Source organism: Aquila chrysaetos, chromosome 5, assembly GCF_900496995.4.
Source record: "Aquila chrysaetos chrysaetos chromosome 5, bAquChr1.4, whole genome shotgun sequence".
NCBI lineage: Eukaryota > Metazoa > Chordata > Aves > Accipitriformes > Accipitridae > Aquila > Aquila chrysaetos.
The window spans coordinates 43,731,164-43,758,465 of record NC_044008.1 but is presented as its reverse complement, the minus strand read 5'-3'; the positions used below and the strand labels follow the sequence as shown (position 1 = coordinate 43,758,465).

Here is a 27,302-nt window from a genome sequence, read left to right as displayed (position 1 = left end):
AAGCGCTATATAAAGCTGGAAATAGACAGCAATTACTTTTATATAATGGTGAAATACTACATCATTTATATAAATAAATGAAATCATTTATACAAAGAAAAGGGCAGTTTTTCAGTTAAGTATATTTTTTGATGCAGTTTGGATTCTTTTTAATGTTTTTATTATTTATTTTATTATTATTATTGTTATTGCCAGTGAATTTCACAAGTCCTCCAGTTCCTGATGGTTGTCTATACTGTTGGCATTTAAAAATATTTCATCCTATGCCTTCCCCCTATATTCAAGTGGTCATTGCCTGCACACCTGCTGCTTCCTGAAAACTAATCTGTTTTCTAACTGATTTATTAGTAATCTCCAAGTCCATCCACACCTACAACCCTGGCACTGTAAAGAAATATAGCATAACTTATTTTAAAGATTAAACTATTTTCTTTAATGGTTTTCTTTCTGCCTTAGGCCACATTTTAAGTAGGTTATACTTAACAACTCAAGCATCACTGCTATTCTATGCATGGGAGATTCAAGGCGCCAGCCTAGACTATCCAGAAGGAAAAGGGACATGCCCTCCTCATTCCTGGATATTGGGGAAGTTGGAGATCAAACACAGCTGAAGATAAATCAACCCTCTACCATGCAGACCTATCTGTTTACGCTTAAGAATTTTCCCAAAGCTTAGTGAGGCAAAGAAGTCTTTCCCCTGACTTTGAGGTGCCTTTGAGTCTGGCTGCCATTAACAAGCATGCATATACAAAGATGACATCTGGAGAGTCTTGCAGCTGATTTCACGTTTTCCTGTGACACTAATCTAATACATATCCTAATTTAATCCTGTACAAAGAAGCGATACACATGCCTACCAGCATGGGCTGCTTTTCAAACTATTTTGCTAAGATTGTTGTTTCTTTCACCTGGGTCACATTTACTGTCAAATTGCTCTGTCAATATTAACCACTTGAGCGTGGGCTTTTATTTAAGCCTGGTTTTAAGTAAAATTAGGAATTTCTGTGTGTTTGCTTGTTTTTTTCCCCCTTATCCTCAAAATTAAGTGAGGGCTGAAATACAGATCTCTGGGTAATTAATGGAAATCCTGTAGCATCTAGATGGCCCTAACTCAGCACATTTTCATTCCATCAAAGTAAGAGGAAGGCAAAAAGCAATACTAAACCTTCCATTGAGCTCTCCCCACCTTATGCTGTGTTCACCTAACTCTCATGTCTGAAACAACTCCAGTTTTTCTATTACAGGTGGGGGAAAAAGGGTTGGGGTTTGGTATATAATTTATTATGATAATACTCACATTACACTTCTTTCAATTCTTTTGCACAGCAATTGATAGGTTAGTTTTAAAGTGAAAAATTATCTATAAAAGTTTGGAAATGGGGTCATTTTAGACTCAATCCCTTTCAATGCTTTAAATTTGGAAATTTATGATTTGTTCACCTTTTTGAAAAATGAGGCACTGACATCAGCAAATAATAGAATAATGACAAATGCTTCCTAGAACAATCAGACCTAATCTCAGGAAAAGCAATTACTGAATGCATAGCATAAAACTGAAATTACAAAAACCATATAAGTGGCATATGCAGCACTCGAGGTCAGGTCACAAAGAGCAAATGAAGTAACAGTTTCAGGTTCTCCAGCAGATTTGTAGAGGTTCATGCTGTCTTTATTTCCACAAGGGGACTGATAAACAACTGTCCCAGTCAGTGATTTCTCAAGAATTTGCAATCTTAATTGCAAAAACAACACAAATTAATTCTATCCTAGCTGAAACTAGGACATACAGAATGAACTGTGTCCTTCTATGCCCCAAATTGTGTCCTTTTTTTAAAGTATCTGATTGTCTTTTAACCATCTAGTTTCCTATAGCTACTAAGTTCCTCATGAAAGACAGGATAGTAATACCAACAACCATAATTTCAAAAATAGGGGGTAATATATTTTGGAAGAATATACAGGGGAAAAGAATTGGTGATAATCTTGTCCTGGTGCACAAGACTCAATGTGAGATTTGAATGCAATTTTAAAAAGTGGTTCTAAACTTAGAAAATATATAGAGGTTCACACTGTGCTCTTGGATGCTGCTAGTTCAAAATGAAGCCTTTGTCTCAAGGAATTATGTGAAAGGTTGTTAAGAGTAAGATTTACAGTAATGGGAATGCTCTTGTTTTCAGGCATGTTACTTGAATAAATCTGTTGTTGTTTTTTTCTGAAAGAGAGACAAACTTCTACAGTCTTACTTCCTCCTGAATGAAAGTGCAGAGAAAAGATCTCAGGTCTGCAGGTCTGTAGCATATGTTTTTGATACAAAGGGATCTGCTTCAAGCATATCTGATTCCTGAACCATCACACTGTGTAATGTCAGATCCAGTTTCCGCATCCCCTGAGTCAAATGCTACTCAGAGAGTCAAGCAACTGTCACAGTCACTCTCTACTCTGTAATTTGCTGACATATGTGGTGCTAATATATTCTCCCCAACCTATGCTTTTACTTATTATCTGGTACAGTCAGCAAATAGCTTTTGGTGTCCTTTTATTTGCATTGGGACATACTCATCATTCTTTGGTTGGCTTGTAATTATTAACATAAACACATAAGGATTTATGATGTCTTGGAGATGCCATGAATTTGAGGACAGTTATCTGTAGATGTGCAGGCTCTCAAAAGGTAATTCCTGCTGGGTGTTTACTTTAAAGTCTCTGCAAGATTAGAGATGAAGGTATAAATAGCTATCAACGAAGTCTCCTCCCTGGAGTCCTAAACAACAAGAATGAACATTCCGAAGTCTTGTAATCATAACCTAGCTGAAAGAACTGTGCTTCCCATTTTAATAATTCAGCCGTAATAGTAGCTAAGAATTTTGGCAGGGCTGGTAGAAAGCTGTTCTTTCAACTGAAAAGAATGATGGAAGTAGTCTGGGTGGTCCAGGACAGCATTCAGACAAAGAAAGCAAGGAGTGCTGAGTAGAGGAAGAAAAAGCCCTTCAGTATAAAAAGTACAGAAAGGTACCAAGAAGAACAAGCAACCAAAAACAAGCATGAAGTGTTCTATGCATGAGACACTGCTAGCAACTAACAGAGTGAACAAAGAATACTGCAGCTTCTGATAGAAGATAGATTCTGATGTGGAGACAGGTCATCTGGAGAATTCAGCCCAGAAATAGCTCACTCGGCTATTGCTCAGGCATGCAGGCACACTGTGGGCACAAGAAAAAATTTATACTAGTACAGAGAAGGCTAGATGAGAGCCTCCTGAATTGAGAGAGATAAGATGCTGTTTGGGTTAGCTGTACACAATCCCCATGAAAGGATTTTTCTCATGATCTCAGCTGCCTTGGGTTCTTATTCTAGAAGTGGGCATGCAGTTATTGGGATATTCAAAAGCAAGAAAAAAAAAAAAAGCTGGGGGCAGAAAGGGGATAGAAGAGAATTCACACTTTAAAGCCATAAAGTCATTCTAAGCTCTCATTAAACAGAGCTACTAAGCATCCATAGCACAGCAGAGAGTGGAATAAATTTTGATTACTCATATGATTGTATATCTTTAATAGATGCACATGAGTAATAAGGTAAATGGTTTTGTGCTGTGAAAACCTCTGCTTGAAAACAATGCATAATCAATTCTTTACAATATGCCAGTTATATAACTCTACATGACTATAAATCTAATGTTCTTTGCTATGCTTAATTATTATTTAATGCAAATGGTGTAGATTTACAAAATATATCCAGTCATAAATATCACCACTGTTATATTGAACAGTTGGGAAAAGGCCTTAGTTTTGAAATATTTATATACAATTTAATGAAAAAAAAAATCACAGAATCAATCATAACACATAGCTCTACAACCTATCAGATTGTAATCTCAAGTTTCAAAAATTTTCTTTAACAGCAGAAATGGGCTGTTTATAAATCTACCAAATTATCAGAATAAGCTGTAATGGAAGGAAGGTTCTTTACAATACTCAAGAAAACTTTAAGAAAACTCAAACAGTAAGACAGATGACTTACTAAAGTGTAGGTCTATGTGCTAACCCCCTTCTGCCTCCACATACCCTTACTTGTACTTTCTCCAAGTCTGTACATGTAAGTTCCCATAGCTGTATCACATAAATAGCAAATAGCAAGTAACCTATGAAAAGTAGGAATGAAACACAAATTGTGCATTGGACAAACACAAACTAAGCAATTTCTAATGCAACTTTATCCACCAATGAGTGGCTGATTAGACAGATAAAAGGCTTTTCTAAATGTAAACATAGCAATGTCATGAAAATAAAATTAATTTCTTAGTCAGAACTAAAACAAACCCATTTATAATTTTGATGCAGTTTTAAAAGTCTGCGCTCACATTCATTTTCAGATGTGCATGACAAAGTTCTCACACCATTAAAATAATGCCTTTAAGATCTTAAGTCTGTGAAATCTGAGCTCCTTAACAGTTAAGCAACTGCACAGAATTCTAGAATTGGTAACTTTGAAACACCAAACTGAGCATAGACTTGACCACAAGCTCCCTGTGCAGGCAAACTTGGCCAAAGATACAAACAGCAGCATATACAATGTAATTGCAAAAAGGCAATCTTGGCACTAGAAAGATGTATACCAAAATAGCCAAAACATTTCTGTATACATTCTTTTGAATGACAGAAAAAATACAGAGACAGAAAGCAAGACTTGGAGCTCAACATGTTTAGCTTATCAAAATTAGATAGAAAAGCAATTGGTTTATAGTATTATTTATTTTAGGATACTAATAGCTGGCAAAAAGAACTAGACAAATAAATTAGAACCAATATATGTGTGTATCTCTTTATATCTTAATTTCAAATCAATACGGACACTTTTTGGAAGATATGTGTCAAGCACAACAAGTGCAATGTTTTAGTGAGACAAGTAGCTGTGCTCAATACAAAGTTCAACAGAAAAAACCTGCAGGGATTTTACCAGCAGGACAGGCAGAGTATAGAAACATCAACAGAGCCAGTATTTAGGACAGCTTCTGGCAATTTAGAAAACCTATATGCAATCTATACGCAATGTATAGATTTTTTAGCTATCTGTACAACGGTCAGTGTGTTATTTAACTCGTCGATTTGTTGCTGGGGAGAACACCACATATTGTGCCCAGTACTGTCCCAATGCATCCACAGAACAATCAAAGCAAAACAATTAAAATAGTTGGATAAGGAAGCAGAAACTGGTATCCTTGATTGTCTACAGGACAGTGAAATTCAAGAAATTTCCCCAAAAAGATGAACAAAGGAAACGGTATTAGAAATGGCTCTGAAAAAGATATGTACACTCCATAGTAGCATGATATGAACATTCAGCCTGAGCAAGTTATGAAAATAGAATCTGTGAGCAGATCAGAAAGAGAGAAAGGCTATGGGACCCTAGAAGAATTGACCGAAACTTGTGATTACATGGAAATGAGGGTTTATACAAGCAAGTTTTTTGGCTCAAAGCTCTCTATGACAGTCATTTTAGGGCTACAAACTACAACCACATCTTGAAATTTCTCAAAAATATTGTTGCACACCTGTTTCCAAATTTTGAATTGAAAATGTTATAGAGACATCATCATTCCAAGACCAGGTGCAATACATTTGCTATAGCCTTTTGCACCATGGTGTGGGGGTTGCTCTTCTGAATATTGTTTATCTTTAAGAAATTACTTCATGGGTTTCAGTGTTGCTCACAGAGCCCAGAGCATCTATGCACTGTGGCAACTACGAAGACAGTTATAATGCTGTAAGGGTAGCAGTCCCTTCTGTGTCTTTTTTAAACAAATGAGAAACCACTGGATCAATTACTGTCCCCCAGCACAAGACATGGCCAGTGTTAGAAGCTGTTACACCAAATGTGGCCACAACTACACGTGCTGAAACTTTCCTGTGAGCACATCTTGTCTAGAACTAGCAACAATCCCTTTTACCTTGATAAATTCCATATGTCTATTGGCCTGTTCAGAATAATTAAATTGCTTATTGCTTATTTATTTGTTAATATGTATGGTGTGAATTTATTCATCTACAGAATTGAGAAGTACAACACAGAAAAATCCTATTCTATATTTATTTGGAAGCACTATCCTTTACAGCAAGGAAAAGGTATAGCAAGGAAAACAAGGTAAGTAACTTCTCTGAACCACCTCTGATATGTAGGAACACTTCTCAAATTTTGCTGCTGCTCTTAGCACAATAACTGACAATCTGTCCTGATATTGCTGAGAAAAACCTTCTCATAGTCTTTTTCAAAAAGACGAACAGACCAAGAGAGAATCTAGAACAACAGGTTGAGCAAATCAGTCAGACAAAACAGAGGTCTCTTAAATAGAGCGAGCCAATGATGATATTCACAGCTAGGTATTCTAAGGTTTTATTACACGTAACACAGATGACTTGGGAAATGCTGCAGAATTGTGTGTACCTCTGTGTTAATAATGTATCACTCCTTATTACTGAAAAACCCAGAGTAAAAGAAGAACTTATAGCAAAATTTAAAACTTTCAGCATACATATGATAAAGTGAAATTGCCCTTGCAAAAATGAGATACATACCCTGACGTACACTTTTAAGTCTGCTGTGGCTGTTCAATAGTTACTTTGATTTAACACACAATTTCTTAAAGCATATTAAGATTTAAAAAGAAAAAGTTTTCAGGGAAAAAGTCCAGTGTGCATGTATCAAGCCCACAGAACTGCCTTGCAATTTACATAGATACTACCTACTCATTTCTAACTTCCCATCTTCACAACTGTTGTTAGCCTACATCAGAAGAAATGAACAAAAACAACTACTACAAAATGCCTTCAAATATCAAAGGTGTCTTTCCACTTTTAAGCTTATAAACTTAAAACAACTACAATAAAATAAATAAAAAGACCCAGTTATTTTCCTGATATGGCTTCTTAGATGTTTTTCAACCTAGCCATTTGACTCCCATACTGTGAAGTTCAGGTATGCATATTAATCACTGGGCCCCAAAAGTATCTCTGGTTTCTCTATTACTTTACAGCAAGTCCATTTCAGACTAAACTTTGCTGCTTTGCACAGCGAGCCGACACATTTACAACTACTTCAGGCAGCTGAAAATGACAAAATTCAGCTAAATCCCCCTCCCCCCTCTCCCTGGCACATATACTTTTAAGGCATGACGATTAATATCCTAAAATACCGCAATCTAACACTAAGAACTTTTTAAGGCTTTTGCTGAAAACACCTACCTTAGTATAAGCTATGGTCGGCTCATTACAAGAATTGACTTACTAGTCAAAATACTAAGAAATGTTGGTTTCCGTAGACCAGAGTTCTCTTTTTATGACTGGTTCTTGCTTTAAGCAAGCAGTGAACATAGGAAATACTTGTGTCCTGAAAGCTTACCTTCCAGTAAGTCTCTTGCCAGACCTGGTTCTGCCCCTGTGGACCGAACAAAGTCTGACAGGACCGCATCCATATCAAGAGTCATGTGATCATTCAGAGATGCTGCCAGACATGCAGCAGCAGCAGGAATCACTGGTTGACTAGAAGGCATCCATCTGCCAAGAAGAAAAAGAAACAGAATTTTAGAATATACTCCAAAGTGATGTAAACCATATTTTTCTTCTCTGCTCCAAAAAAGACTATTAAAAATGCTAAAACATTCAAGCTACCGCACATTAAAATAAACAGCATTTGTCATTCATCTCTGCCTTAGCCTAGAAGCTGTTGATCATGCACATGGGAAGGTTTTCTCTTTCTTAACATTTCATATTTTTATTGATTTTTTTCTTATGTGCAGCTTGTAAATGATTCTGCAACTTGAAGACTCCAATCCAGCTAAACACAGGCACTGTTCATTCAAAGCACAATCATCGTATCATTGTCACTGCTCATACATTGAAGTTTAGCAAGTATTTAAATGTTTGGCTAGCCTACAGCTCTTTTGACTTACTTACTAATACTAACATATACACAACAGAGCTTAGTATTTGTTCTTTTATTTGCCCTGTAAACACCACTGCTGTACTTTATAGTTTCTCCACTGTACTGGGTCTGGATGGGATGGTGTTAATTTTCTTCATTCATTTTCTAGAATTGCGACTAAACCAGCATTGATAACACATCAATACGTTAGTCATTGCTAAGCAGTGCTTACACAGCCTCAAGGCCTTTTCTGTTTCCTACTCTGCCCCGTGGGTGAGTAGGCTGAGGGTGGACAAGAGGCTGGGAGAGGGGACAGCCAGGACAGCTGACTCCAACTGACCAAAGGGATATTCCAGACCATATAACATGCTCAGCAGTAAAACTCGAGCAGAGTCTTTCCAAAGTAGCCATTGCTCAGAGACTGGCTTGCCATCAGTCTGCTTGTGAGAGGTGGTGAGTGATTGTCTTTGCGTCACTTGCTTTTTTTCCCCTCCTTCCTTCACTTTAATGAAACTCTCTATCGATGAGGTTTTTTTCTTGCTTTTGCTGTTGCGATTCTTTCTCCCATCCCACTGGGGGGATGAGGAGAGTGAGTGAGCAGCTGGGAGGTGCTTAGTTGCCTGCTGAGGTCAGCAAACTCCAGGGCTTTGTACATCAAACTCCAGGATTTGTTAATGGCCACTTTCAGATTTTGCTGTTTGCTGTGCTGTTTATCACTTTGTTTTTCTTTGCCTGTGAGAGCTATGATAAAAGCACTAGCCTTGAGCCTAATCTGGTGTTTGGCCCATGTATAGCTGCCATCCCAATACTCTGAGAATCATCTCATGGAGTGAATTAAGAATTACACCTTTCTCCTCTTCTCCTCCAGAAGGAACTTTGTAGGGAAATTAAGAATGGCACCTCCTCCTTCTTCGGGGTAGATGTTTCCTGCCTGCAGGCAATGGCCCTTCAGTTTCTCAAACATCCCTGCATATAACCAAAATGCTCACATTATGCAGAAAGATTATAGCTGTCAGCCAGGCGATCAAATTATTACCTGGTTGCTATGCCACTGGGATACTGAGGTCCTTAGTCAGAAATTAGAGGGTAAGGAAGCCCAGCAGCTGGGATCCCTAGCTGAGGACCAGCGAATCGGCAAAGGGGCAACAATCCACAGCTTCTGGAGGCAGTTCCTGTTGCGTGTGAAAGCAAGGTATCCCCTCAAGTAAGATGTGCAAGCTACTAAGGCAAGTGGACCACCACTGAGGAAGGTATCCAGTATCTGAGGGAATTAGTGGAGGTGGAGGTGATTTACAGCAACCTGGACAACAACCAGTCCTCCAAAGATCTAGACAAAATCCAGTGCATGTGGTCCATGTGGCAGAAGTTTGTATGGAGCACACCGACACCATGTGCCAGCACCCTGGTGATAATGGACTGGACAGACATCAGGGTACCAACTGTGGACAGATTGGCCTGCCAGCTCCAGCAGTTCAAAAAGTATCTCTCTTCCTCCCCAAACCTGTGGGCCTGTGTCTACCTTGTGCTGTCTACCTTCTCCAGCCTCTCAGAGGATCCTTCTGTTGTGGGGTGTGTGCTGAAGAACAGCAGGTGTTGATTGCTACCATGAAGGCACATGGTTGACAATATCACACCAGCTGAGGATTCCTGGTTCCCATACATGAGCTGATTAACTGATGAGAGACAAGGAGTGATCAGCAAGACTCACTCACCCTGTAACAGTCCCACATGGCCAGCATGGAAGTCTGATGGTGGGTAGAGGCTAACAGTGGACTACGACAGCCTGAACAGTCATGGCACTATTGTGTGCTGCTGTACATTATTGTGTGCATGCTAGAACTCCAGTATGAACTGGAGTCAAAGGCAGTCTGGTATGCTGCAACTCACACCACCTATGTGTTTTTCTTGAATCCTTTGGCAGCAGACTGCAGGCCACAGTTTCCTTTCACATGGAGGGGTGTCCGATACACCTGGAATTGACTGCCCCAGGCATGGAAGCACAGCACTACCATTTCCATGGATAGATACTGATCGCACAGGGAAAGGGTAAAGCCCCCAAAACCCCACAGTACATTGACATCATCGTATGGGGTAACACAGTGAAAGAAGTGTTTGAGAAAGGAAAAAGAATAATCCAAATCCTTCTGAAAGCTGGTTTTGCCATAAAACAAAGCAAGGTCAAAGGACTTGCACAAGAGATCCAGTTTTGGGGAATAAAATTGTAACACGGACACCATATCGCAATGGATGTGATCAATAATGTAACAGCCATATTCCTACCAGTTAACAAATACTTAACACAAGCTTTCCTAGGCATTGTGGTTTTCTGGAGAAGGCATATTCCAGGTTACCGTCAGACTACAAGTCCTCTGTATCGAGTGACATGAAAGAAGAACTGAAGAACTATTTCAACTAGGGTCCTGAGCACTGATAAACCTCTGAACAGATCAAACAGGAGATAGTATATGTGGTAGCCCTTGGGCTAGTTGAGCCCTTGGCCTCAACTGGAGCCAATGGTAGAAAGCACTCAGAGAGACTCAAGGTCAATCTCTAGGGTTTTGGAGCCAAGGGTACACAGGATCCAGGGTATCAGGATATTTCTAGCTTCCTCTATTGTAGTATTTCTATAGTTGAATTTTCAGTGGAGAAGCCACCTCCATAAACCATATCGGAAACACCTGCAACAAATATACAGTATAAACACTTGGACCGACTGAGGCCCAGCTGGGAGAGGCAGAAAGGAAGGGTCTGGCAGGATTTCACCCTGTTCTTCTTCTGAGAGATTACAATTATAGTACTAGTTAATACAATCAGGGTACACAAAGTTCTTTTCTGTTTTTATATCTAATTCCCCATGCCCCATAAAAAAACCCCCACCAAACCCAGCCATCTATCCAGGGCTTTCTAAAGTAGTTATTATGTAATACCACCTTAACCATAAGAGAAAAGCACCATGTTTTTGCCCAAGTGGAGGGCTGTCAGGTTTCCTTCCTGGAAGGATTTGCCTGTCCCAAGGCAAAGTGACAGCAGCTTACTGAGAGAAAACCAGCATCACACCAATATGTCACTGCACTGGGTGTCAGTGGCCAGGTTCTGGCAGTGCAGGCTGTGGGGGTGGCCTCTGCGAGGAGAGGTCGGAACTGCTCCGTGCCGGACTCAGCAACAAGCCATGGCAGGGCACAGCTGAGCCCAGCAGCCAAGTTAGTGGCACCTCTCTAAAAACAGTCCAACTTCACAGGAAATTAGAAGGTTGATTTTAAAAGGAAGAGGAGAAAGAAGGAGCTGATATTACAGTAATTTTTAAGTTTTGTTTTATTTATTATTTTGTTTTATTTTGTTGTACGGTCATTTATTGATGACCAATACTGCAGCTCCTGTACAGTTTTTACTGTGTTTTTAAACAGTCGGGGGGGGGGGGGGGGGGGGGGCAATCTTACCAGGGTACTCTTTTGGGGGCACAATCATCTAGGGACCTGTTAGGAAGCAGATCATGTTTTGCCTCAAGTGAAATGTGACACAATGTCCAGCATGGGAGCTTTTTCTGCCAAATCCATGGCTAACAAAATACATTTGCCCTACTGCATTTTGTACCTACTTTTTTGTTCCTGAAAAAGTGAAACCCATCCTTCTAGGCAATGTTCTTTACAAATATCAAATAAAAATTAAAGCAGGCACTTCAAGAGTAGTTGGTGCTAGACACGCTGTTAACACATGGCGTTCAAAACACAGTTATACTAAAGGTACCTCCATACTTCTACCCTGCCTGCACAGCTGCAGAAATACTGCAAAGCAAAGCAAACAGGATGAAGTTAAATGACACAACATAAGCAAAAGCGTAGGTTTTACCTTCATGCTTGTTATTGACTTGGTCAAAGTTTACCTTTGAACAGGAATTAGATTTTTCCTGTTAATTCCTCCTCACAGGCTCAGTTGCAACTTTACCACATGCCAAGGGTAAGGACTAGCATGGAGATTTCCTACTGGTAGCAGACGATATTGGTTGGCTCTTGCTTGTACCACAGCTACAGAGAAATAAACTGTGAAAGAAATTGGAAACCAGTTTATTTCACTGTTCCCCAAATGAAACACAGTCCTTTCCTACTCCATGTGCAACTACCTGGTTATATTTAACCTTCAAAATGGAATGCCTTTGCTTTCTTAGCAATTGCCTCTTTCTGCAAGTACATATCCCAAGTAGAATACAAACATCATTTACCTTCTGCCCCAGGAGGGTGTTGTCCTTCTCAGCCTCATGCATGAGGACTGCCTGCAAAACTCAACTTACTCCAGCAAATTGAAAGCGTGTGGGATATGGTTACACAATTATATGTTTTTCAGTATCAAAGCAGATTACGCTGTTGCTAATCCTACCCATTTCACAGTCTTCTGGCCCCTACACTGTACCATTGTATGTTTTATAACACTTCTACATTTATGCTTTTATACTATTAATACAACTGTATCATTATGCTGGGGCCGCATTAGGATAGCAGGGGAGGTGATCCTTTCCCCTCTATTCAGCCCTGGTGAGACTCATCTGGAGCATTATGTCCATTTCTGGCTCCCCAACACAAGAAAGACATGGACATACCAGAGCAAGACCAGTGAAGGACCACAAACTCCATAGCTGGATCACCACTGGACAAGGGAAAGACTTCTAAAATGTAACATAATGAAGATGTAGTAACAGAAGGAAAGCTGGAAATATTGAGGAGGCTAGTTAAAAAGGAATGCAGAAACTTCAGGAAGAGAACTACCTTAGTGGATTATGGCCAAATTTGTCATCTCAGCTTTGTAACAACTGAATCTCTTTCAATGCAAATGCAGGACAAAAATGCTACTGTCCTTTAAAAAAAAAAAAAAAAACAAAAACCAAACAAAACCCAACTCATATGTAGATCCACTGTACTAAGCAGCATCCCTACAAAAAGATCACAAGAAACTGAATACAATTAATTTCTTTAGTGACTAGGAGAAAGAATGAGGTAAGTCTTAACCAGCAGGATGGAAACATATGGATCAAGCTAAAACAACCTGCCACTGGTGAATGATACAAAGCATTCGTGAATTTCAGATAACAATCAAAAGTGACTCAGTGGTGTAATGACTGCTAATTTAAAATGCACCAGCTGGGCACTCAAGCACAGTCACTATGTGTGGGGGCTAGACTGCTCAAATTTGGAAAACTGAAGTGCGTATCAGTCTGAAGAAGTCAACTCATGAGTTGTCTCGGTATCAGCATTATTGCAGTATTTTCAACAGTAGTATTGAAAAGATAGCCTTTTAACAGCAGAAGACGAATCTCTTTCTGCATTTATGACATCACCCCTCACTCAGAATTGCTTCTTGACTACATGATCATCAGAACCCATATAGTAACCACGTCAACAGACACATTTCATTCTTAACTCATCCCAGCAAAGGTTATGTAAGCTGCCTATGAAGATCTTTTCGACAAAAGAGGTTCTTTCTGGTAATACAGAAAGTTCTCTGTCTATATATAGAAAACTGGTAATATCTGTGCATTGACAGCTGATGAAAACACAGCTCACATGCAACAGAGCCAGAGATAAGGCTAGCTGTTGTTTTACTGAAAAAGAATAATTTAAAATTAAATGCTATCCAGGTTCCATTATATAATGATAAATAGCTGTACAGGTAGAAAACACCTGCCTTGTGTTGGGCACCAAGGAAGCACACCCAATCCAGACCTTCCAAATCCATGACAGTGTGAGGAAGAAGTTTTCTCGTCAAAGACCCCCTCTACACCTGTGCACTATGCTATGTAATTCTCTAGGCTCTGGGCCCTGCAACTGTGCTTAGAACACCTGCACAAAAATATCTGTGCTATTTAATTCTTCCTGTTACTCATCAGGCCTAAATTAACTGCACAACATATATTAATAGTGTTTATTCAGATGGATGCATCTGAAAAGATGGAAGAATCAATGATGAAACATGTTAATGAACATTAAAAATGAAAAAACCCAGAACAAACGCACCACCGGTTAGCTGAAGTAACACTGGTCCACTGTGTTGGATTACTTAAAAATGAAATGAGATCTACAGAACTGTGCTGATTGGAGCTGGACTCCTGGACAGTTTCTATGCAAACTCCACATTTCAACAGTGCTGAATTAAGCACACCCAATGCTGTAAGAGACAACTAAAATCTCTGCTACATGTGCAACTGAGGAGCAACCTTATGTGGAAACTCATTCTTCGTATACTGGTAAAGCCTCACAAAGTCCCTGAAACATTATAAACTGAGTGTGGTGCTACCAAACACACAAATAGTAACAGCTACAGTAAAAACCCACAAACACACCCAAGCCCCAAAACCAACCCACCCCCCCATCCCCATCCCAAACCCTCTCCAAAACTCAAATACTAGGTTTCCTACTACAGCAGTATTTTACTAACTGTTACTACTAATTACTAACCATGTATTAACTTTTTTCTTTTTTTCATCCAGCAAACATCACCTCTCTACCCCATTTTGAAGTCATAATTATCACAGGTGGCAGGTAGTCTGGCTGTTACTTGTACTACTTCATCCTGAACAAAAACCTTTACAAAAAAAGTCCGAACTATGCATGCTCTACACTCTGAAAGCAACGAGCAGAATTGGTAGGATCCTCCCTGTATACATTTGAACTAGCACTATTTTCGTCTGCAGAGGGAGTCATTTTCTCAGCTCTCTAAAATGTAGAGGGGGGGAAAAAACCCAACAAAACAAAACCCAACAAAAAAAGTCTTAAAAAAAAATATTATCTTTGCCAGAAAACTACTATTAGCTGTGAAAACCCACACAGATGGAATAGTAAAAACTACTAAGCAAAAAAAAAGAAAATAAATTGTAAAGGAGGCGGCAGTGACTCAGAAGCCAGATGGCTACCAGACGTAGTATTCTCACCACGTGAATATAGTCTCTCCTCACCTACAAAACCATCACCACCACCTTTGCTCCGGATGGCTAGTCAAAGCATTAACACAACTTACACTTTAAATATACATACTTGGAAAAGATCTAACACAATCATCCATATTATATCCACCTGTCAATAAGCATCACTCCTCTTGTAGTTAACAGTATAGACACACAGATATACTTGCAGTCTTCCTTTCAAATGTGTCACACGATACACAAACGGCACTTTGAATTGAATGTAAGTGAAAACATCTTGATCCTCAAAACACAATTAAGACCTTGGTTTCCACTCACTTTCAAGCCAAATTTCTTCCTTAAATAATTTCTTACTTATACAATGCAAATAGAAGAGGCAGTAAAAAGGGATAATTTGTTGTATATTGTAAGAAAAAGCATTTTAAAAGTATTTAAAGAAGAGATACCGATTACTTCTAAATGTTAAGATGGGTTAATATGACTTGAAATCATTTAAATACAATTTAATACAATCTCAGTTATACTTGATCTTTTCTTCTCCTTTAAGTACCTCTCTCTCAAAACTGAGCCATACTCAGAAGTAAACAGTCTTCATCTGAATATAAATTTGACTTCTTCAAAATCAAATAGCTTCACCCAGTTAAACAATAGGTAGACACTTTTTCCAAACAAGTGGAAAGAGATGCATAGGGCTAACTAATGAAGCAAAAGCAAGTATGTTAGAACAAATCCCATGTGTCCAGAATCAGAAGTGAGGAACTGAAAGAAAACAGCACACAAACAGTGCACAGTGGGCAAATCCTCAGGAAGACATAATGACTAAACTGCAACTAAGATCTTCCACTTTCATAATTTTCAAAGAAAGGATGAAATAAGCACCATCAATAATATGACCAGCCTCAGCGCTCTAGGAAGCCAACGGAAACATGCTCGCCAATTGCATTAAACCAGTTCCCACACACACTTTTTTTACTTTCCCTGCAGTGTGACACGGCTAAATGCCTATTAACATTACTGATTCCTCTCAGCTGGTTTGGCAATATACAGACTAAGTGCAGACCGCTCTTGTGTTGAATGTTCATGATGCTTGCATTTTTGGTTGTGAAGGCAGAAAGACCCTGTTTGTGCACAGCTCCAGACTTTGAAAGTAATTCTTTCTGACATGCTGTGTTTGATGGAGAATACCATAATTCTACAGTCCTGACAATATAATGAAATTGAACCAATGCAGTAAATAAGACCATTTATTCTTAGTGAAACATTTACATTTTTTGAGCTCAGGCTGTGCAATTTCTCATTCTTTTCTGCATGCAAAATGTATTTACTTACAGTTTCAGAAACTTTAATTTTTTAGTAAGCCAGTTTTTATTTGGTTATTACATTTCTAAAGCTCCTCCACTCTTCATTAGATAACGCTTTGCCAAAGTTCATATACAAGATAAAAACTATTAAGGGAAAATAATGTAATTAAACAATCAAGTCCATTAGAAAAAATTTGGTTAGGAGGGGAACATCAGCTTTAAGGGAACTGGCAGTTAATGTAGGCACTCAGCTTCTCAGATTACGTAACAGGAATACCATGTATATGTGAGAGTAGTTAATTGTTCAGAGCATTTGTTGCCCAGGTAAAAGGTGATTAAATATTAAGATACAGGGCTAATCTGAAATATAGAAAGATGATGCTCTGCCAAGAGTAGCTGAAAGGACTGACATTGAATTTCTCATGTTTTTGCACCAATGAAGACACATTCTTGTGACTACTGTGGTTTGCCTACAGGAAGGCTACCTTATTCCCAAAATGAAATTTCTCTTTACCCTTTATTTGGGTTGACTTCAACATTATTTAATACACTATAACCTCAATTCAATAAACTTTTTGTATTCAGAGTAACACTTCAATTGTGCTTTGTTGCAGTATTCCCCTAAACAGCTGAGGAGTTTTATTTCTATGTTTAGATACGGGGGGGGGGGGGGGGGGGGTGTCTGTGCAGATACAGTCAGGGCTGTGTCCAAGATATAGTTGGAAAAATCAGAAACAATTACTCATACAAACATGTTTATGTTTTCCAGTATTCAAAATGGACCTAGAAGGTAAAAACAGAAGACAAATGTTGGCAAACCCTCTTCTGGAATACTGGGAGCAAGTTCAATAACTTATGTTTCAGAGTGATCACCTCAGACTGAAACAGGTGAAATGAAAGGCTACAGATCATCAGAAGTCAAGCATTTTATCTTATGATAAATCACTAAAAGCCTGGATTGCAGAGCCAATGAAACAAGGTTGAGAACGGGATTAAGACTGCTCTTCATAAATATAGCAAGCCACAAGCAAACATAGTCTGGAAATAAAGACAGGGCTCCCAGTGACAGAAGTACTGCAAACAATTTTTCCTTAGAAGCTGGGGAGAAAATACTGAATTATTTTCAAAAATAGAGCTATCTAAATACATGTAAAGTACAATACAACATCCTGCAGTGATAGGAAACAAGACTGTCCTGGTTTCAGCTGGGATAGAGTTAATTTTCTTTCTAGTAGCTGGTATAGTGCTATGTTTTGGGCTCAGTCTGAGAAGAATGTTGATAACACACTCATGTTTTCAGTTGTTGCTAAGTAGTGTTTATACCAAGTCAAGGATTTTTCAGCTTCTGATGCCCAGCCAGCAAGAAGGCTGGAGGGCAGAAGCAGTTGGCAGAGGACACAGCCAGGACGGCTGACCCAAACTGGCCAAAGGGATATTCCATACCATGTGACATCATGCCCAGTGTATAAACTGGGGGGAGTTGGCCTGGGAGGGATCACTGCTCGGGACCTAACTGGGCATCGGTTGGCAAGTGGTGAACAACTGCATTGTGCATCGCTTGTTTTGTATATTCCAATTCTTTTATTATTATTATTGTCATCTTATTACTAGTATTATCATATTATTTTCTTCCTTTCTGTCCTATTAAACTGTTCTTAACCCACGAGTTTTACTGTTTTTTTTCCCTGATTCTCTCCCCCATCCCACTGGTTGGGGGGGAAGTGAGCGAGCAGCTGCGTGGTGCTTAGATGCTGGCTGGGCTTAAACCACAACAGTCTTAAATTAGCACCTCAATAAAATGCACAGGCATATTCCAACACGCTACTATCTGGCTTGTTATTTATCTTTATTTTGCACCAGGATAAAGCCTTGCTAGTACCATCCAGCATAGTTGAATTTTTTGGTATGGATGACCAGACCTGTTCTGTCACCTTATCTTCTTTTGAAGCTTTAGAACGTATTTTGGCTTGAGAAACTTGCAAAATGATGTACACATACAAATCATGGCCTTCCATGTTTCACTTGTAACTGCTGATCCCAGTCAGCCAGCAAATGCCACTTGGGATCATGCGCTGGTGAAGGAAATGCAGAAGTGTGGGTGATAATACTGTCTTAACACTTTGAAGTTGTCTGCTGCAGACACCTTTAAACTTTTTAACCTAGCATGTTTCAGCAGTATTCTCCTGCTACATCATCACAATGGTCCTCTGCCACTGACAATACAGGTTTGGCTTTACATACCTACCTAGCTTCTAATGCCAGTAGCTATCTCTGGATGTATATTTAGTTGTGGGCATCTCAGAATGAACCCCTGCTTGTAACAGAGCAGAAGTCAACCCCTTTTTAGGTTGGGGTGGGTGGGGTTTGGGGGGGGGGGGGGGGCAGGGGCTGTGGGTTTTTTTTGTGTATGTGTGTAAAAATCATAGAGCTAGTAAGTTTAAGTCTTAAGTGGACTAAAATGTTGCTTCTTAATACAGTTTGCTGGTTTACAGAGCTAAAGGGCATTACAGATTACAAAGTAGGCAATCTCCCTGCATTTGCACAAAGCAGATGCAGTTATGAAGTATATTCTCATCCTGTTTGTTTTGAATCTATAAACTTCTCCATAAGCTACAGGTAATCCTTGCCCAAAGTTTGCATAACTATGCAAACAACTACTAATGGATAGTTAAGAATAATTGTAAAAGTCTACTTCAAATTTTCAGCAAATGAAAAGGAAATAATTCTATTCAGGACACCGTTATGAGTTAAACAGAAGCTACCTGAATAATCTCTTCACTGAAGTGCTCACTCTAACTTATTTGAAAACCTCCAAATGTTTCTGAAAATGTTAATTATTTTGAATTAGTCTCACATTTGACAATTGTTTCATTGTTCTTTGCTTGTTCCATTAATCCTGAAGGTTTAAACTTTGGCAGTTTAACATCTGTATTTGTTTAAATACCAATGGATGAAAACCTCTGTATGGCCCTTCATAAATTCACATGTCGCTTAGTTCTTCTCTTCTTGATACATTAGTATACTTACAATTAAATTAATTTTACTGCTTGCAGAAAGAATAGCTTATTTTCTTATTTTTCCTGGTCCTTTGCGTTTAAATGGCCCAGCAATTTGACAACTACATTTAATAGACACTTGCTGTTATCTGGGATTTCAAAGGGGTTTTTGTGTGTCAATTAGAATCCAGTATATAGACTGCCATAAGCCATGGGTCATTTGCAGATGAGTATATTACCCAACCAATGCACTGCTAGAGTGACTACACTAAATCAATAATGCTTATTTATGTACTACTTCTATAAAACGTATCCTTGGACAAATCTACCATAGTGATTATGTTAAGTCAAAACTGAAACACGCTGACTTTGATTTCTGAATAGAAAATTTCAGCAATAACTACCTTTCCCGGGGGCGGGGGGGCACGGAGATTCTTCTTAAAAGGTGCATATTTTTGCATACAATTTTCTCCTGGTTTCTTTTTGCTTGTTGGTTGGTTGGTTTTTAACAAGTGTTAGTATGACTATAGTACTTAATCCTGGAAGCATGATTTTTTTTTTTTTTTAAAGTCAACTAAAAAATAACCAGGAGGAAGAACTCAGAGAAATTCCAAAGCAGGAGCTAGATAATGTGAAGTCTTTTAAAATTCCAGCCTGACTGATGACAGCCGTGTATGACATTGTGCAACTCTCAAAATTTAAAAGGAGAAATTTTCTGGCAAATTACTCAACAGCATCTCTAGCTATATGAAAAAAGGTGTACAGATTAGTAATTCAGTTTTATTTATTTATTTACCACAATCCAGTAATTGGAAAGAGGAAGACAAACACATAGGGTTCAGAGAAAAGTTACGTCAAAGAGGAGAAAGCAGAGGTAAAACATGACTGCACAGTCTAATAAACCATGTAGAAATCAATTCAGGCACATAAAGCTATGTAGCTAGTACTACCCTAGATATCACATAGTATCTTCTGGGTTTCACTCGCTGCTCCAGAAGTGTATGGGTCTGCATCATACTTGCTAGTCCCATGTGGCTATCCCAGATGATTCAGAGCTTTCAAATTGGCAATACACATCTATGTGTAAGGAACGTACCTGAATCATCTATTTCTACCTATAGGACTTATCAGGTGCATATTTAGGTACTTGAATCACACCTGAAATACTGAAAGATCCAGGACTTGGGGTTTTTATTTATTTATTTAAATGTTCAACTTAATTTGTCAAGACTGCACAAGACCATAAATACAAACAACTGGACAGAAATTCTGACAAAGTTTTTCCAGAAAGTTCTTAAGTTCTCAAGACAGTTTTTTCCTAGACAGGATGACTTTAGTTGGAAAGACTTACAGTGTCTCAGTAAAGACATTCAAATAGAAGCTTGCTGTTTCCTAACAAAAGTAGCTCTCAGGTGATTGAGTGACAAATAACAAAACTGGTTACAAAGAAATATTCCACACCTTTTGTTCACTTAGGACATCCTAGCTCCCTCTGCAGTGAATTCACTGTTCCCAGAGATTCCAGACCTTCAACTTCTACAAAATCTCTCTAGTATTGCCTTAACTTGTATGGCACTGATGCTGCCTACCAGCAGGGTACTCTAGCCCAGCAGAAATTCAAATTTGACCATAGATCACTGGACACAAGGCAGCTTTTTCATACAATGCATAAAGCTGCTTAAGCCAAACACTCTCAGAGCAGATCTCATAGATCATAGTGGACTTAATAATTGAAGTTAAGACTAGATATTTATGCTCAGACTCCTATATCACAGAATTTTAAAGGCCAATTAAAAGAGAGTATATCTCTTAAGAATTTTATCTTTACATTTTGTAACCATCCCATTCAAATTAGAGATTACTTCACCAGCCTCACAAGTTTTGTTTTAAACAGACTTTATCTTCAAATAGCTTCCAGTTTTAGCTGCCAAGAACATAAAGATGAAAGCCAGTTTTTAACCTCACAGTCAGAACATCTCCCATAGAACTAAATGTATATTATACACTTCTATCACAGATGAAGTGGACCTAAATTTTGCAATCTGTTTTATACAACTAAGCCCACGCTGCTCTCAGAACTCCAATGAAAGAAACAAAATATTATTCAGGAAACATATCTGTACAAACTGTTCCGTTTAAGCTATTGTACACTTCACCAAAATGCTCCTTACAGCCTCTGTACTGAGCTAGGAAGACCAGCTCTTAAGTCATACAAGCACCTTTAGTCTGACTCCATTCAAATTAGCTGCAGTTGACTGAGTTCTACTACCACAAAGGCAAATCACTCCATTAAGAGGCACTGCATAATTCCATTATAGAAGGCACATGTGGTCACAACTTATTTGCAATAATAATCACCCAGTTCTGCAAAATCTATAAAAAATGCTTTAAAAAGGTGATGGACGGATAAGATCTTGACAGCAGATGTAGTTATTGATGAATTAAAAGGCATTAGCTGAAGAAGCCAAAATGATGGTAACTACCTAACAAAAGGTAACATGCACTAGACCCAATGGCAAAGTGGGGTATTTATATGCTAATTATAAAACACAGACTCTCAAAACATGTAAGATAACAAGACAACATTTAGTGACTAATACAATTATGGGCTATCTACCTTCTCAAGTATAAAATATCAGAGTTATAGGAACAAAAGTTGAAGAACAAGAAAGCAGAAAAATAAAAGCTTCAATCAAGCATTACCACCAAGGTTTTGTCTACACAATGGAACCCAGGAAAATTAACCCAAATTAACTGGATTTGTCCATGTCCATTAAATTCCTTTGCAAACAGTTTCATCTGGGAATAAAACGTGGCCTTAATTTGGTTTGGCTCATCTTGCCTTCGAAGCGAATTAAACTAAATTTGCTGGAGGCCACTTTCATTATGAATGGGAGAGTGCACACAGAGACTTGGTGGGATTTAAGCTGCCCTCTTTAAATTCCTACATTTAGTTGACTTGCATCAATTTCCCTTAGTATCTTGTGTAGACAAGCCCTGATACGTTAGACACAGAAGTGAAAAAATAAAGAACGAGGGAAGCTATGCTGAAGAATCCCCAGTCAAGACGCTAAACCCCTGTGGGAACCATTGAAGAAGAGCTATTATCCAAGACAAGAGAACTGTTGAACTATTTTAAGTGTAGTTCTAGGAAGAATACCACCAAAGTTTAGAGACCAACTGGGAAATATTTTAAAAACACAGCTACATTTCTTTATTTAAAACATCCACTATTGGCTTATTTATTTGAATTATTTGAAGCAAGAACTGTTGATAAAGGACACCACTAAATCATCTTTTGAGGCAATTTATTTAAGAATTAAAGGTTCTAACCTATTATTGGAGGCGAAGATAAAAGAAAGTAGAAAAGAAAAATTGAAAAGATCATGATGCGTTTAAGAGCTATGGCACACTCTCACTGAAGAAACATTATGGAAAGCTAGAGACACTCAATACCTTAAAATACCTGAGTCCCCATAAAATGTTCTGAAACACCTACAGTCACTGATAACACTAATAACAACTGAGAGGTCCTTTACTTGCACTCCACCACTGATGGCAGCCTAGCAAAAAGCACAGCACCAGTCCTATGTCAGATTCACATGCAGGAGGATTAATTCATCTGCTCTGATGCTCTGCTAGAACATTTTTACAACCACATTTTCATGGGGCTTCAGAGGGTTTTCATAACACTATTGTTCTTACTCAAGAATGATTACATTCTTGGAGAGGAAAAAATGTCATAGATAAACAAGAAGTCCACAGAAATAGGGATCTAGAACTGAAATAAACTGACAAGCAGGAGACAGAGCCTTTCCAGATAAGGATCCTCTACATCCCTTCATCAGTATTTTTTCAGGCTAAAACAACACCGTTGCTATCATGTATTTGCTTTCATACAGGACAACAGATAAAGAGAATGAACATAAGGCAATTACAGCGTTTCCCTTATTTTATTCACGAGGGCCCTCATAGTGTGTTAATTGTATTCTGGCAGAAAGCAGCAGTGCAAGAGATAAATATAATGCCACTGATAAAATTGGAATTTCCATAAAACAAAGACCTTCATTTTAAATCAAATTCAAGTATCAATTATTCTTTTATCTGGGAGAGTGATAAAGAAGTAGGCAGTATTATACTGTACTGGAAATATAACAATTAGGGTTTCAAATGTTAATCTCAGGCCTCTTACTAAATGCATGGTTTCATTAAGTAACGTGCATCTCTTCCACTAGAATATATCTCTACAGAAGCAGTATGAACAAGCTAGATATTTCCTCATTCAGAATTTTTTCCTTTTTTTCCCCCCTCATTTTCCTCATTTATAAATTCTTCCTGACTCTCTTTCCAAATATTGAACATATTCCACCAAATATCAACCTTTCAAACAAAGAAGGTATGCTGGCCAAAACTCTAATCTTAACACAGTTTTCTCTCACAAAAACGTATATCATATACTCTGCATACATAAAATTTACTTCAGTACATAAAAAGCAAGCTGTCTGAATAACCGTTATTGGATATATATAATGTGGAGTTTCATTAATTTTTTCAAGTTTGCACTGCATTAAAAATGAAACACTTGGGCCTATAGGCACCACAAAATGCATGCAGCTCAACAACAAACACGAAGACCAGCTTAATCACTTGCTGTTTCTTACATTTTGAGTTATTTAGCCCCCTATTTCTACATTGCGAATTCTAAAATTAATTGTCATAGCAACAGGAATCTAAGTCTTCATTTACAATGCAGATAATCTTTTCGATCACGTTATTAATGCATAACCCCATAGCTGCTGATTTGCAATGTATCACAGTCAACTTTTAATGGGGGATGGGGGGAGACAAACAGAACACACAGGTATGACACATTGGCATGCAGTAGTCAGGAAGCAGCTCAGCCTCAACCTCTGCTTTACAGCAAGTTAATTCCTCCTATACTTTCATTTAAGAACAGCTACTGCTGAAAAGCCAGACTGCTAAGATTTGTTCTCCTGTTAAGGCTGCTTGTTCTTGAGCTGTAAATAGATACATAGCTGATTAAAGCTATCTTTAAGCAAATTTTTAGTTTGACTTACTTACAACAGACTTTAAATAAGAGTTCCTTGAGGCATGTGTCAGATGGGCGTTATGCTGCTGGTTTTTGGTGAGGAAAATAATCCATTTTTGCCACAGTAGAAGGTATGAATAAGCAAAATTTTGTCCCCTGAGAAATCTGGAAAAAAATAAGTAGTATATTAATTATTGTACTTATTCTATGCTATTTGAATAATAATAACTAGCAAAAATCAGCTTTACCTTTGACCTTGGGAGCTTAATGGATACTACTCTCAATGCAGATAAACTACCACATACAATAATTTGCATTAAGATTACTTGGGCGTAATTAAGTAACCCAGACAATTAAGGAAAAAAAAAAAGAATTATGAATGTACAAAAACATCCTTATGGCTATCCTACATCCAAATGGTAATTCATGCTTAAAAATTCCCCTAACAGTTCTCTTAAAATTTATCAAATACACCTTTGGAAGTTTTTCTTCTCATAAGCTATCAAAATCTAAGGCAATGAACTACTAAAGAGTTATCCAGGAGAAGACTCAATTAAGATAGCCATTTTCTTTCATGGAAAAAAGGGAGAAAAACATGAAGAAAGAAGGAACAGTACTTTATTTCATAGGATTTATTTAATTTTAAAAGAAACTGCATTTCCCTTAGCATATAATCTACTCCTATCTCTTAACTATAAGTCCTGCTGCTTGCAAATACATAATCCAATTACTATAAGCGTCACCTTATTATTTTAAAAGGCACTCACAGTTTTCCCGTTTCTGCTTTTTTAATCCATTCACAAAATTCATAAGCTTGTAACTGAGCCCAGCCTTATCAAAATCATGATTTAACAGATATCTGCCCAAACCCTTTCATCATGGAAAACATTCCTTCTGATAATGCTTTTAAAACAGGCAGAAACATAACAAGGTCCAGAATTTTTATAAATTTGTAGGAATTATGATATGAAAACAGAACATTATATTATTACTCATTATTTCCTAGAATACCTACAGAAATAACCAAATCTCAGTAGATAATAGTCCTTATGCAAAAAAATCCCAGTTGTCTGTGTAACAAATCAACTGTAACATGAAGTGTTTGTGAGCTAATATATAGTACTTCATAAGATTCCTAGCTTTTTTTCCTCCTTCACTGTGATATATTTTCATGCAAGAATCATATATCTGACCAAAGAATTATCTTCAATTCTTTGTTGGAAATTAGTTATGAATGTACCACATCACAGATATCCTCATACAGTAGATTATTTTAAAGTTCAGAATAACATAAAAAAATCATTTCATACATTGCAAAGGAAATATAAGCAGCAATCAAACTGCATTTGCCTACGACCCTCATCTTTATCACCCTCACAGAACTTAAAAAAACCCACAACTATAAAACCCTCATCAACTTACAGAAGTAACTTTCAATGGCTATAACACTTTCAAAGATACTTCAACTGCAAGGGATAGAAATAACCATCAAGCATGAATATGCCTCAACATTTCCATGTATACCATGTTAACAAACTGCAATATCTACACTATGAAACTCATATTAGCTATGGGGAAATAACTAAAAACTCTGTTATGCAGCCTTCAAAAATCAAATGATGATGTTTCTGCTAAGGAGACGACGTAACTTTTATCGCTGGCCTGGAAATAATTAAGCAGTCAAGGTATATTCCTCTTTTCAGCTATCTATTAACAAACAATTGAAACATTTTTATAGTTTTGTTCAACGCATCAGCTGCACAGAAAAATAAACCCTTTCCATCCAACACTTGACCTACTTCTTCAGCTGAAAGAGAACTTACATGTATGTACTGCAAGCATATACATTTTTTTTAGCAAATCACAATGTACCATTTAAAGTATACTAAAAATTATTTCATTTAGTTTGCTGTCATAAATAAGCGATCTGAAAGATTACCATGGATACTATGATTGTTAGGGCATAAGGAAATGCCTTCTTGGCATTTCACACACAGACACAGACACACACTGCAGCCTCAAGAATTTATTTAGTTTTCTGGGTTTTTTTTTGTTTTGGTTTGGTTTTTAGTTTTTATCTGTTTCACTGAACACTATCTTTAACTTGATAGTACAGTGTGCAAAACCTCAAGCTTATACATAACTTGCAGTGAGATTTATAGCAGTTATTGCTATCCTATCCCTGCAAATAATTTCTTCAGTCATTCTGTGAAATGCAAGTTCTTCCTTACAAATGGCCTTTCACCTGACTAGCGTATTGGAGATTATAATCATAATCCATGTAGGAATCAAACATTAAGGCTAACTTCAGATCTTAAGAACTGAATTTTGTTGTTATGAATAGTCCTTCTGAACGAGCCTTCTCCCTTCTCTTTACCCACTGACTACAGAGTAAGCATAGGGTAAGGTTAGCAGCTGTGAATACCCAGTTTAAGATCAACCTTAAATACTGCTTACTCTGTCCATTGTATTCCCCTGTATAGTGGGACAATAAACTGAAGAATGCTCCCCGTATGACCACAGCTTGGTCCATAACAAATTATACAGAGATATAAATACACAGAATAAAATTACCATTAGCTATCAAAAGCTTCAGGGTATAGAGTAATCTCAGCTGCAATTCCTTTACAATTCTGGGGACAAATTTTAAATTTATCTTTTTACATTTGCATGGTCCCTGCGATAACTTCTGTGTGAAGTTAGCAAAGAAAATGAGGAAACGCAGATTAAAGATGCTACAAATATATTTCAAAACAAAGAACTTGATCTCAAACAGGTCTTTTGAGGGTAAGAAGGAGTCTTAGCAAAATCAACTGAGGCCAGATGGCAGAGAAATTCTTCATTAAGAATGAATATTCACAGGAACTTTCAATTTTTCCCTATTTTTGTCTGACATTTCAAAGTAATCACTGACAAGGAGCTGAAGAAGCTTCCTCCACTTAGTTTTTAGAAGTACCTCAATTCTCTTCTGAGACTCTCATGCAATCCTTGTCCTAAAATTAAAAGGGATCCCATCTTCCCCTTCTACTTCTGACAGGACTGAAATACATCCTACAAAGTTCTCAGCAGCTTAGGACCAGCCACACAGTGCTGAAAACCTTCTCTGCTAATACTCTGTTGAAGCTGGATCAGCA

The 27,302-nt window shown here is 37.9% G+C and overlaps 1 protein-coding gene across 6 annotated transcripts in view; it reads right to left on the bottom strand.

Annotated features, from left to right (window-relative positions):
* Positions 1–27,302, bottom strand: part of OTUD7A (OTU deubiquitinase 7A) — a 147,118-nt gene that overhangs the window by 48,344 nt on the left and 71,472 nt on the right. For 3 of the 6 annotated variants that reach the window (XM_030015270.1, XM_030015268.1, XM_030015274.1), the window contains exons 4-6: positions 24,197–24,333; positions 11,795–11,951; positions 7,393–7,547 (exon numbers count right to left, since the gene is read on the bottom strand). In XM_030015270.1, coding sequence (XP_029871130.1) covers positions 7,393–7,543 — 151 coding nt within the window. In that variant the 5' untranslated portion in view covers positions 7,544–7,547; positions 11,795–11,951; positions 24,197–24,333. The remainder of the gene's footprint in view (positions 1–7,392; positions 7,548–11,794; positions 11,952–24,196; positions 24,334–27,302) is intronic. The other 3 variants (XM_030015269.1, XM_030015272.1, XM_030015273.1) reach the window with 3 other exon arrangements.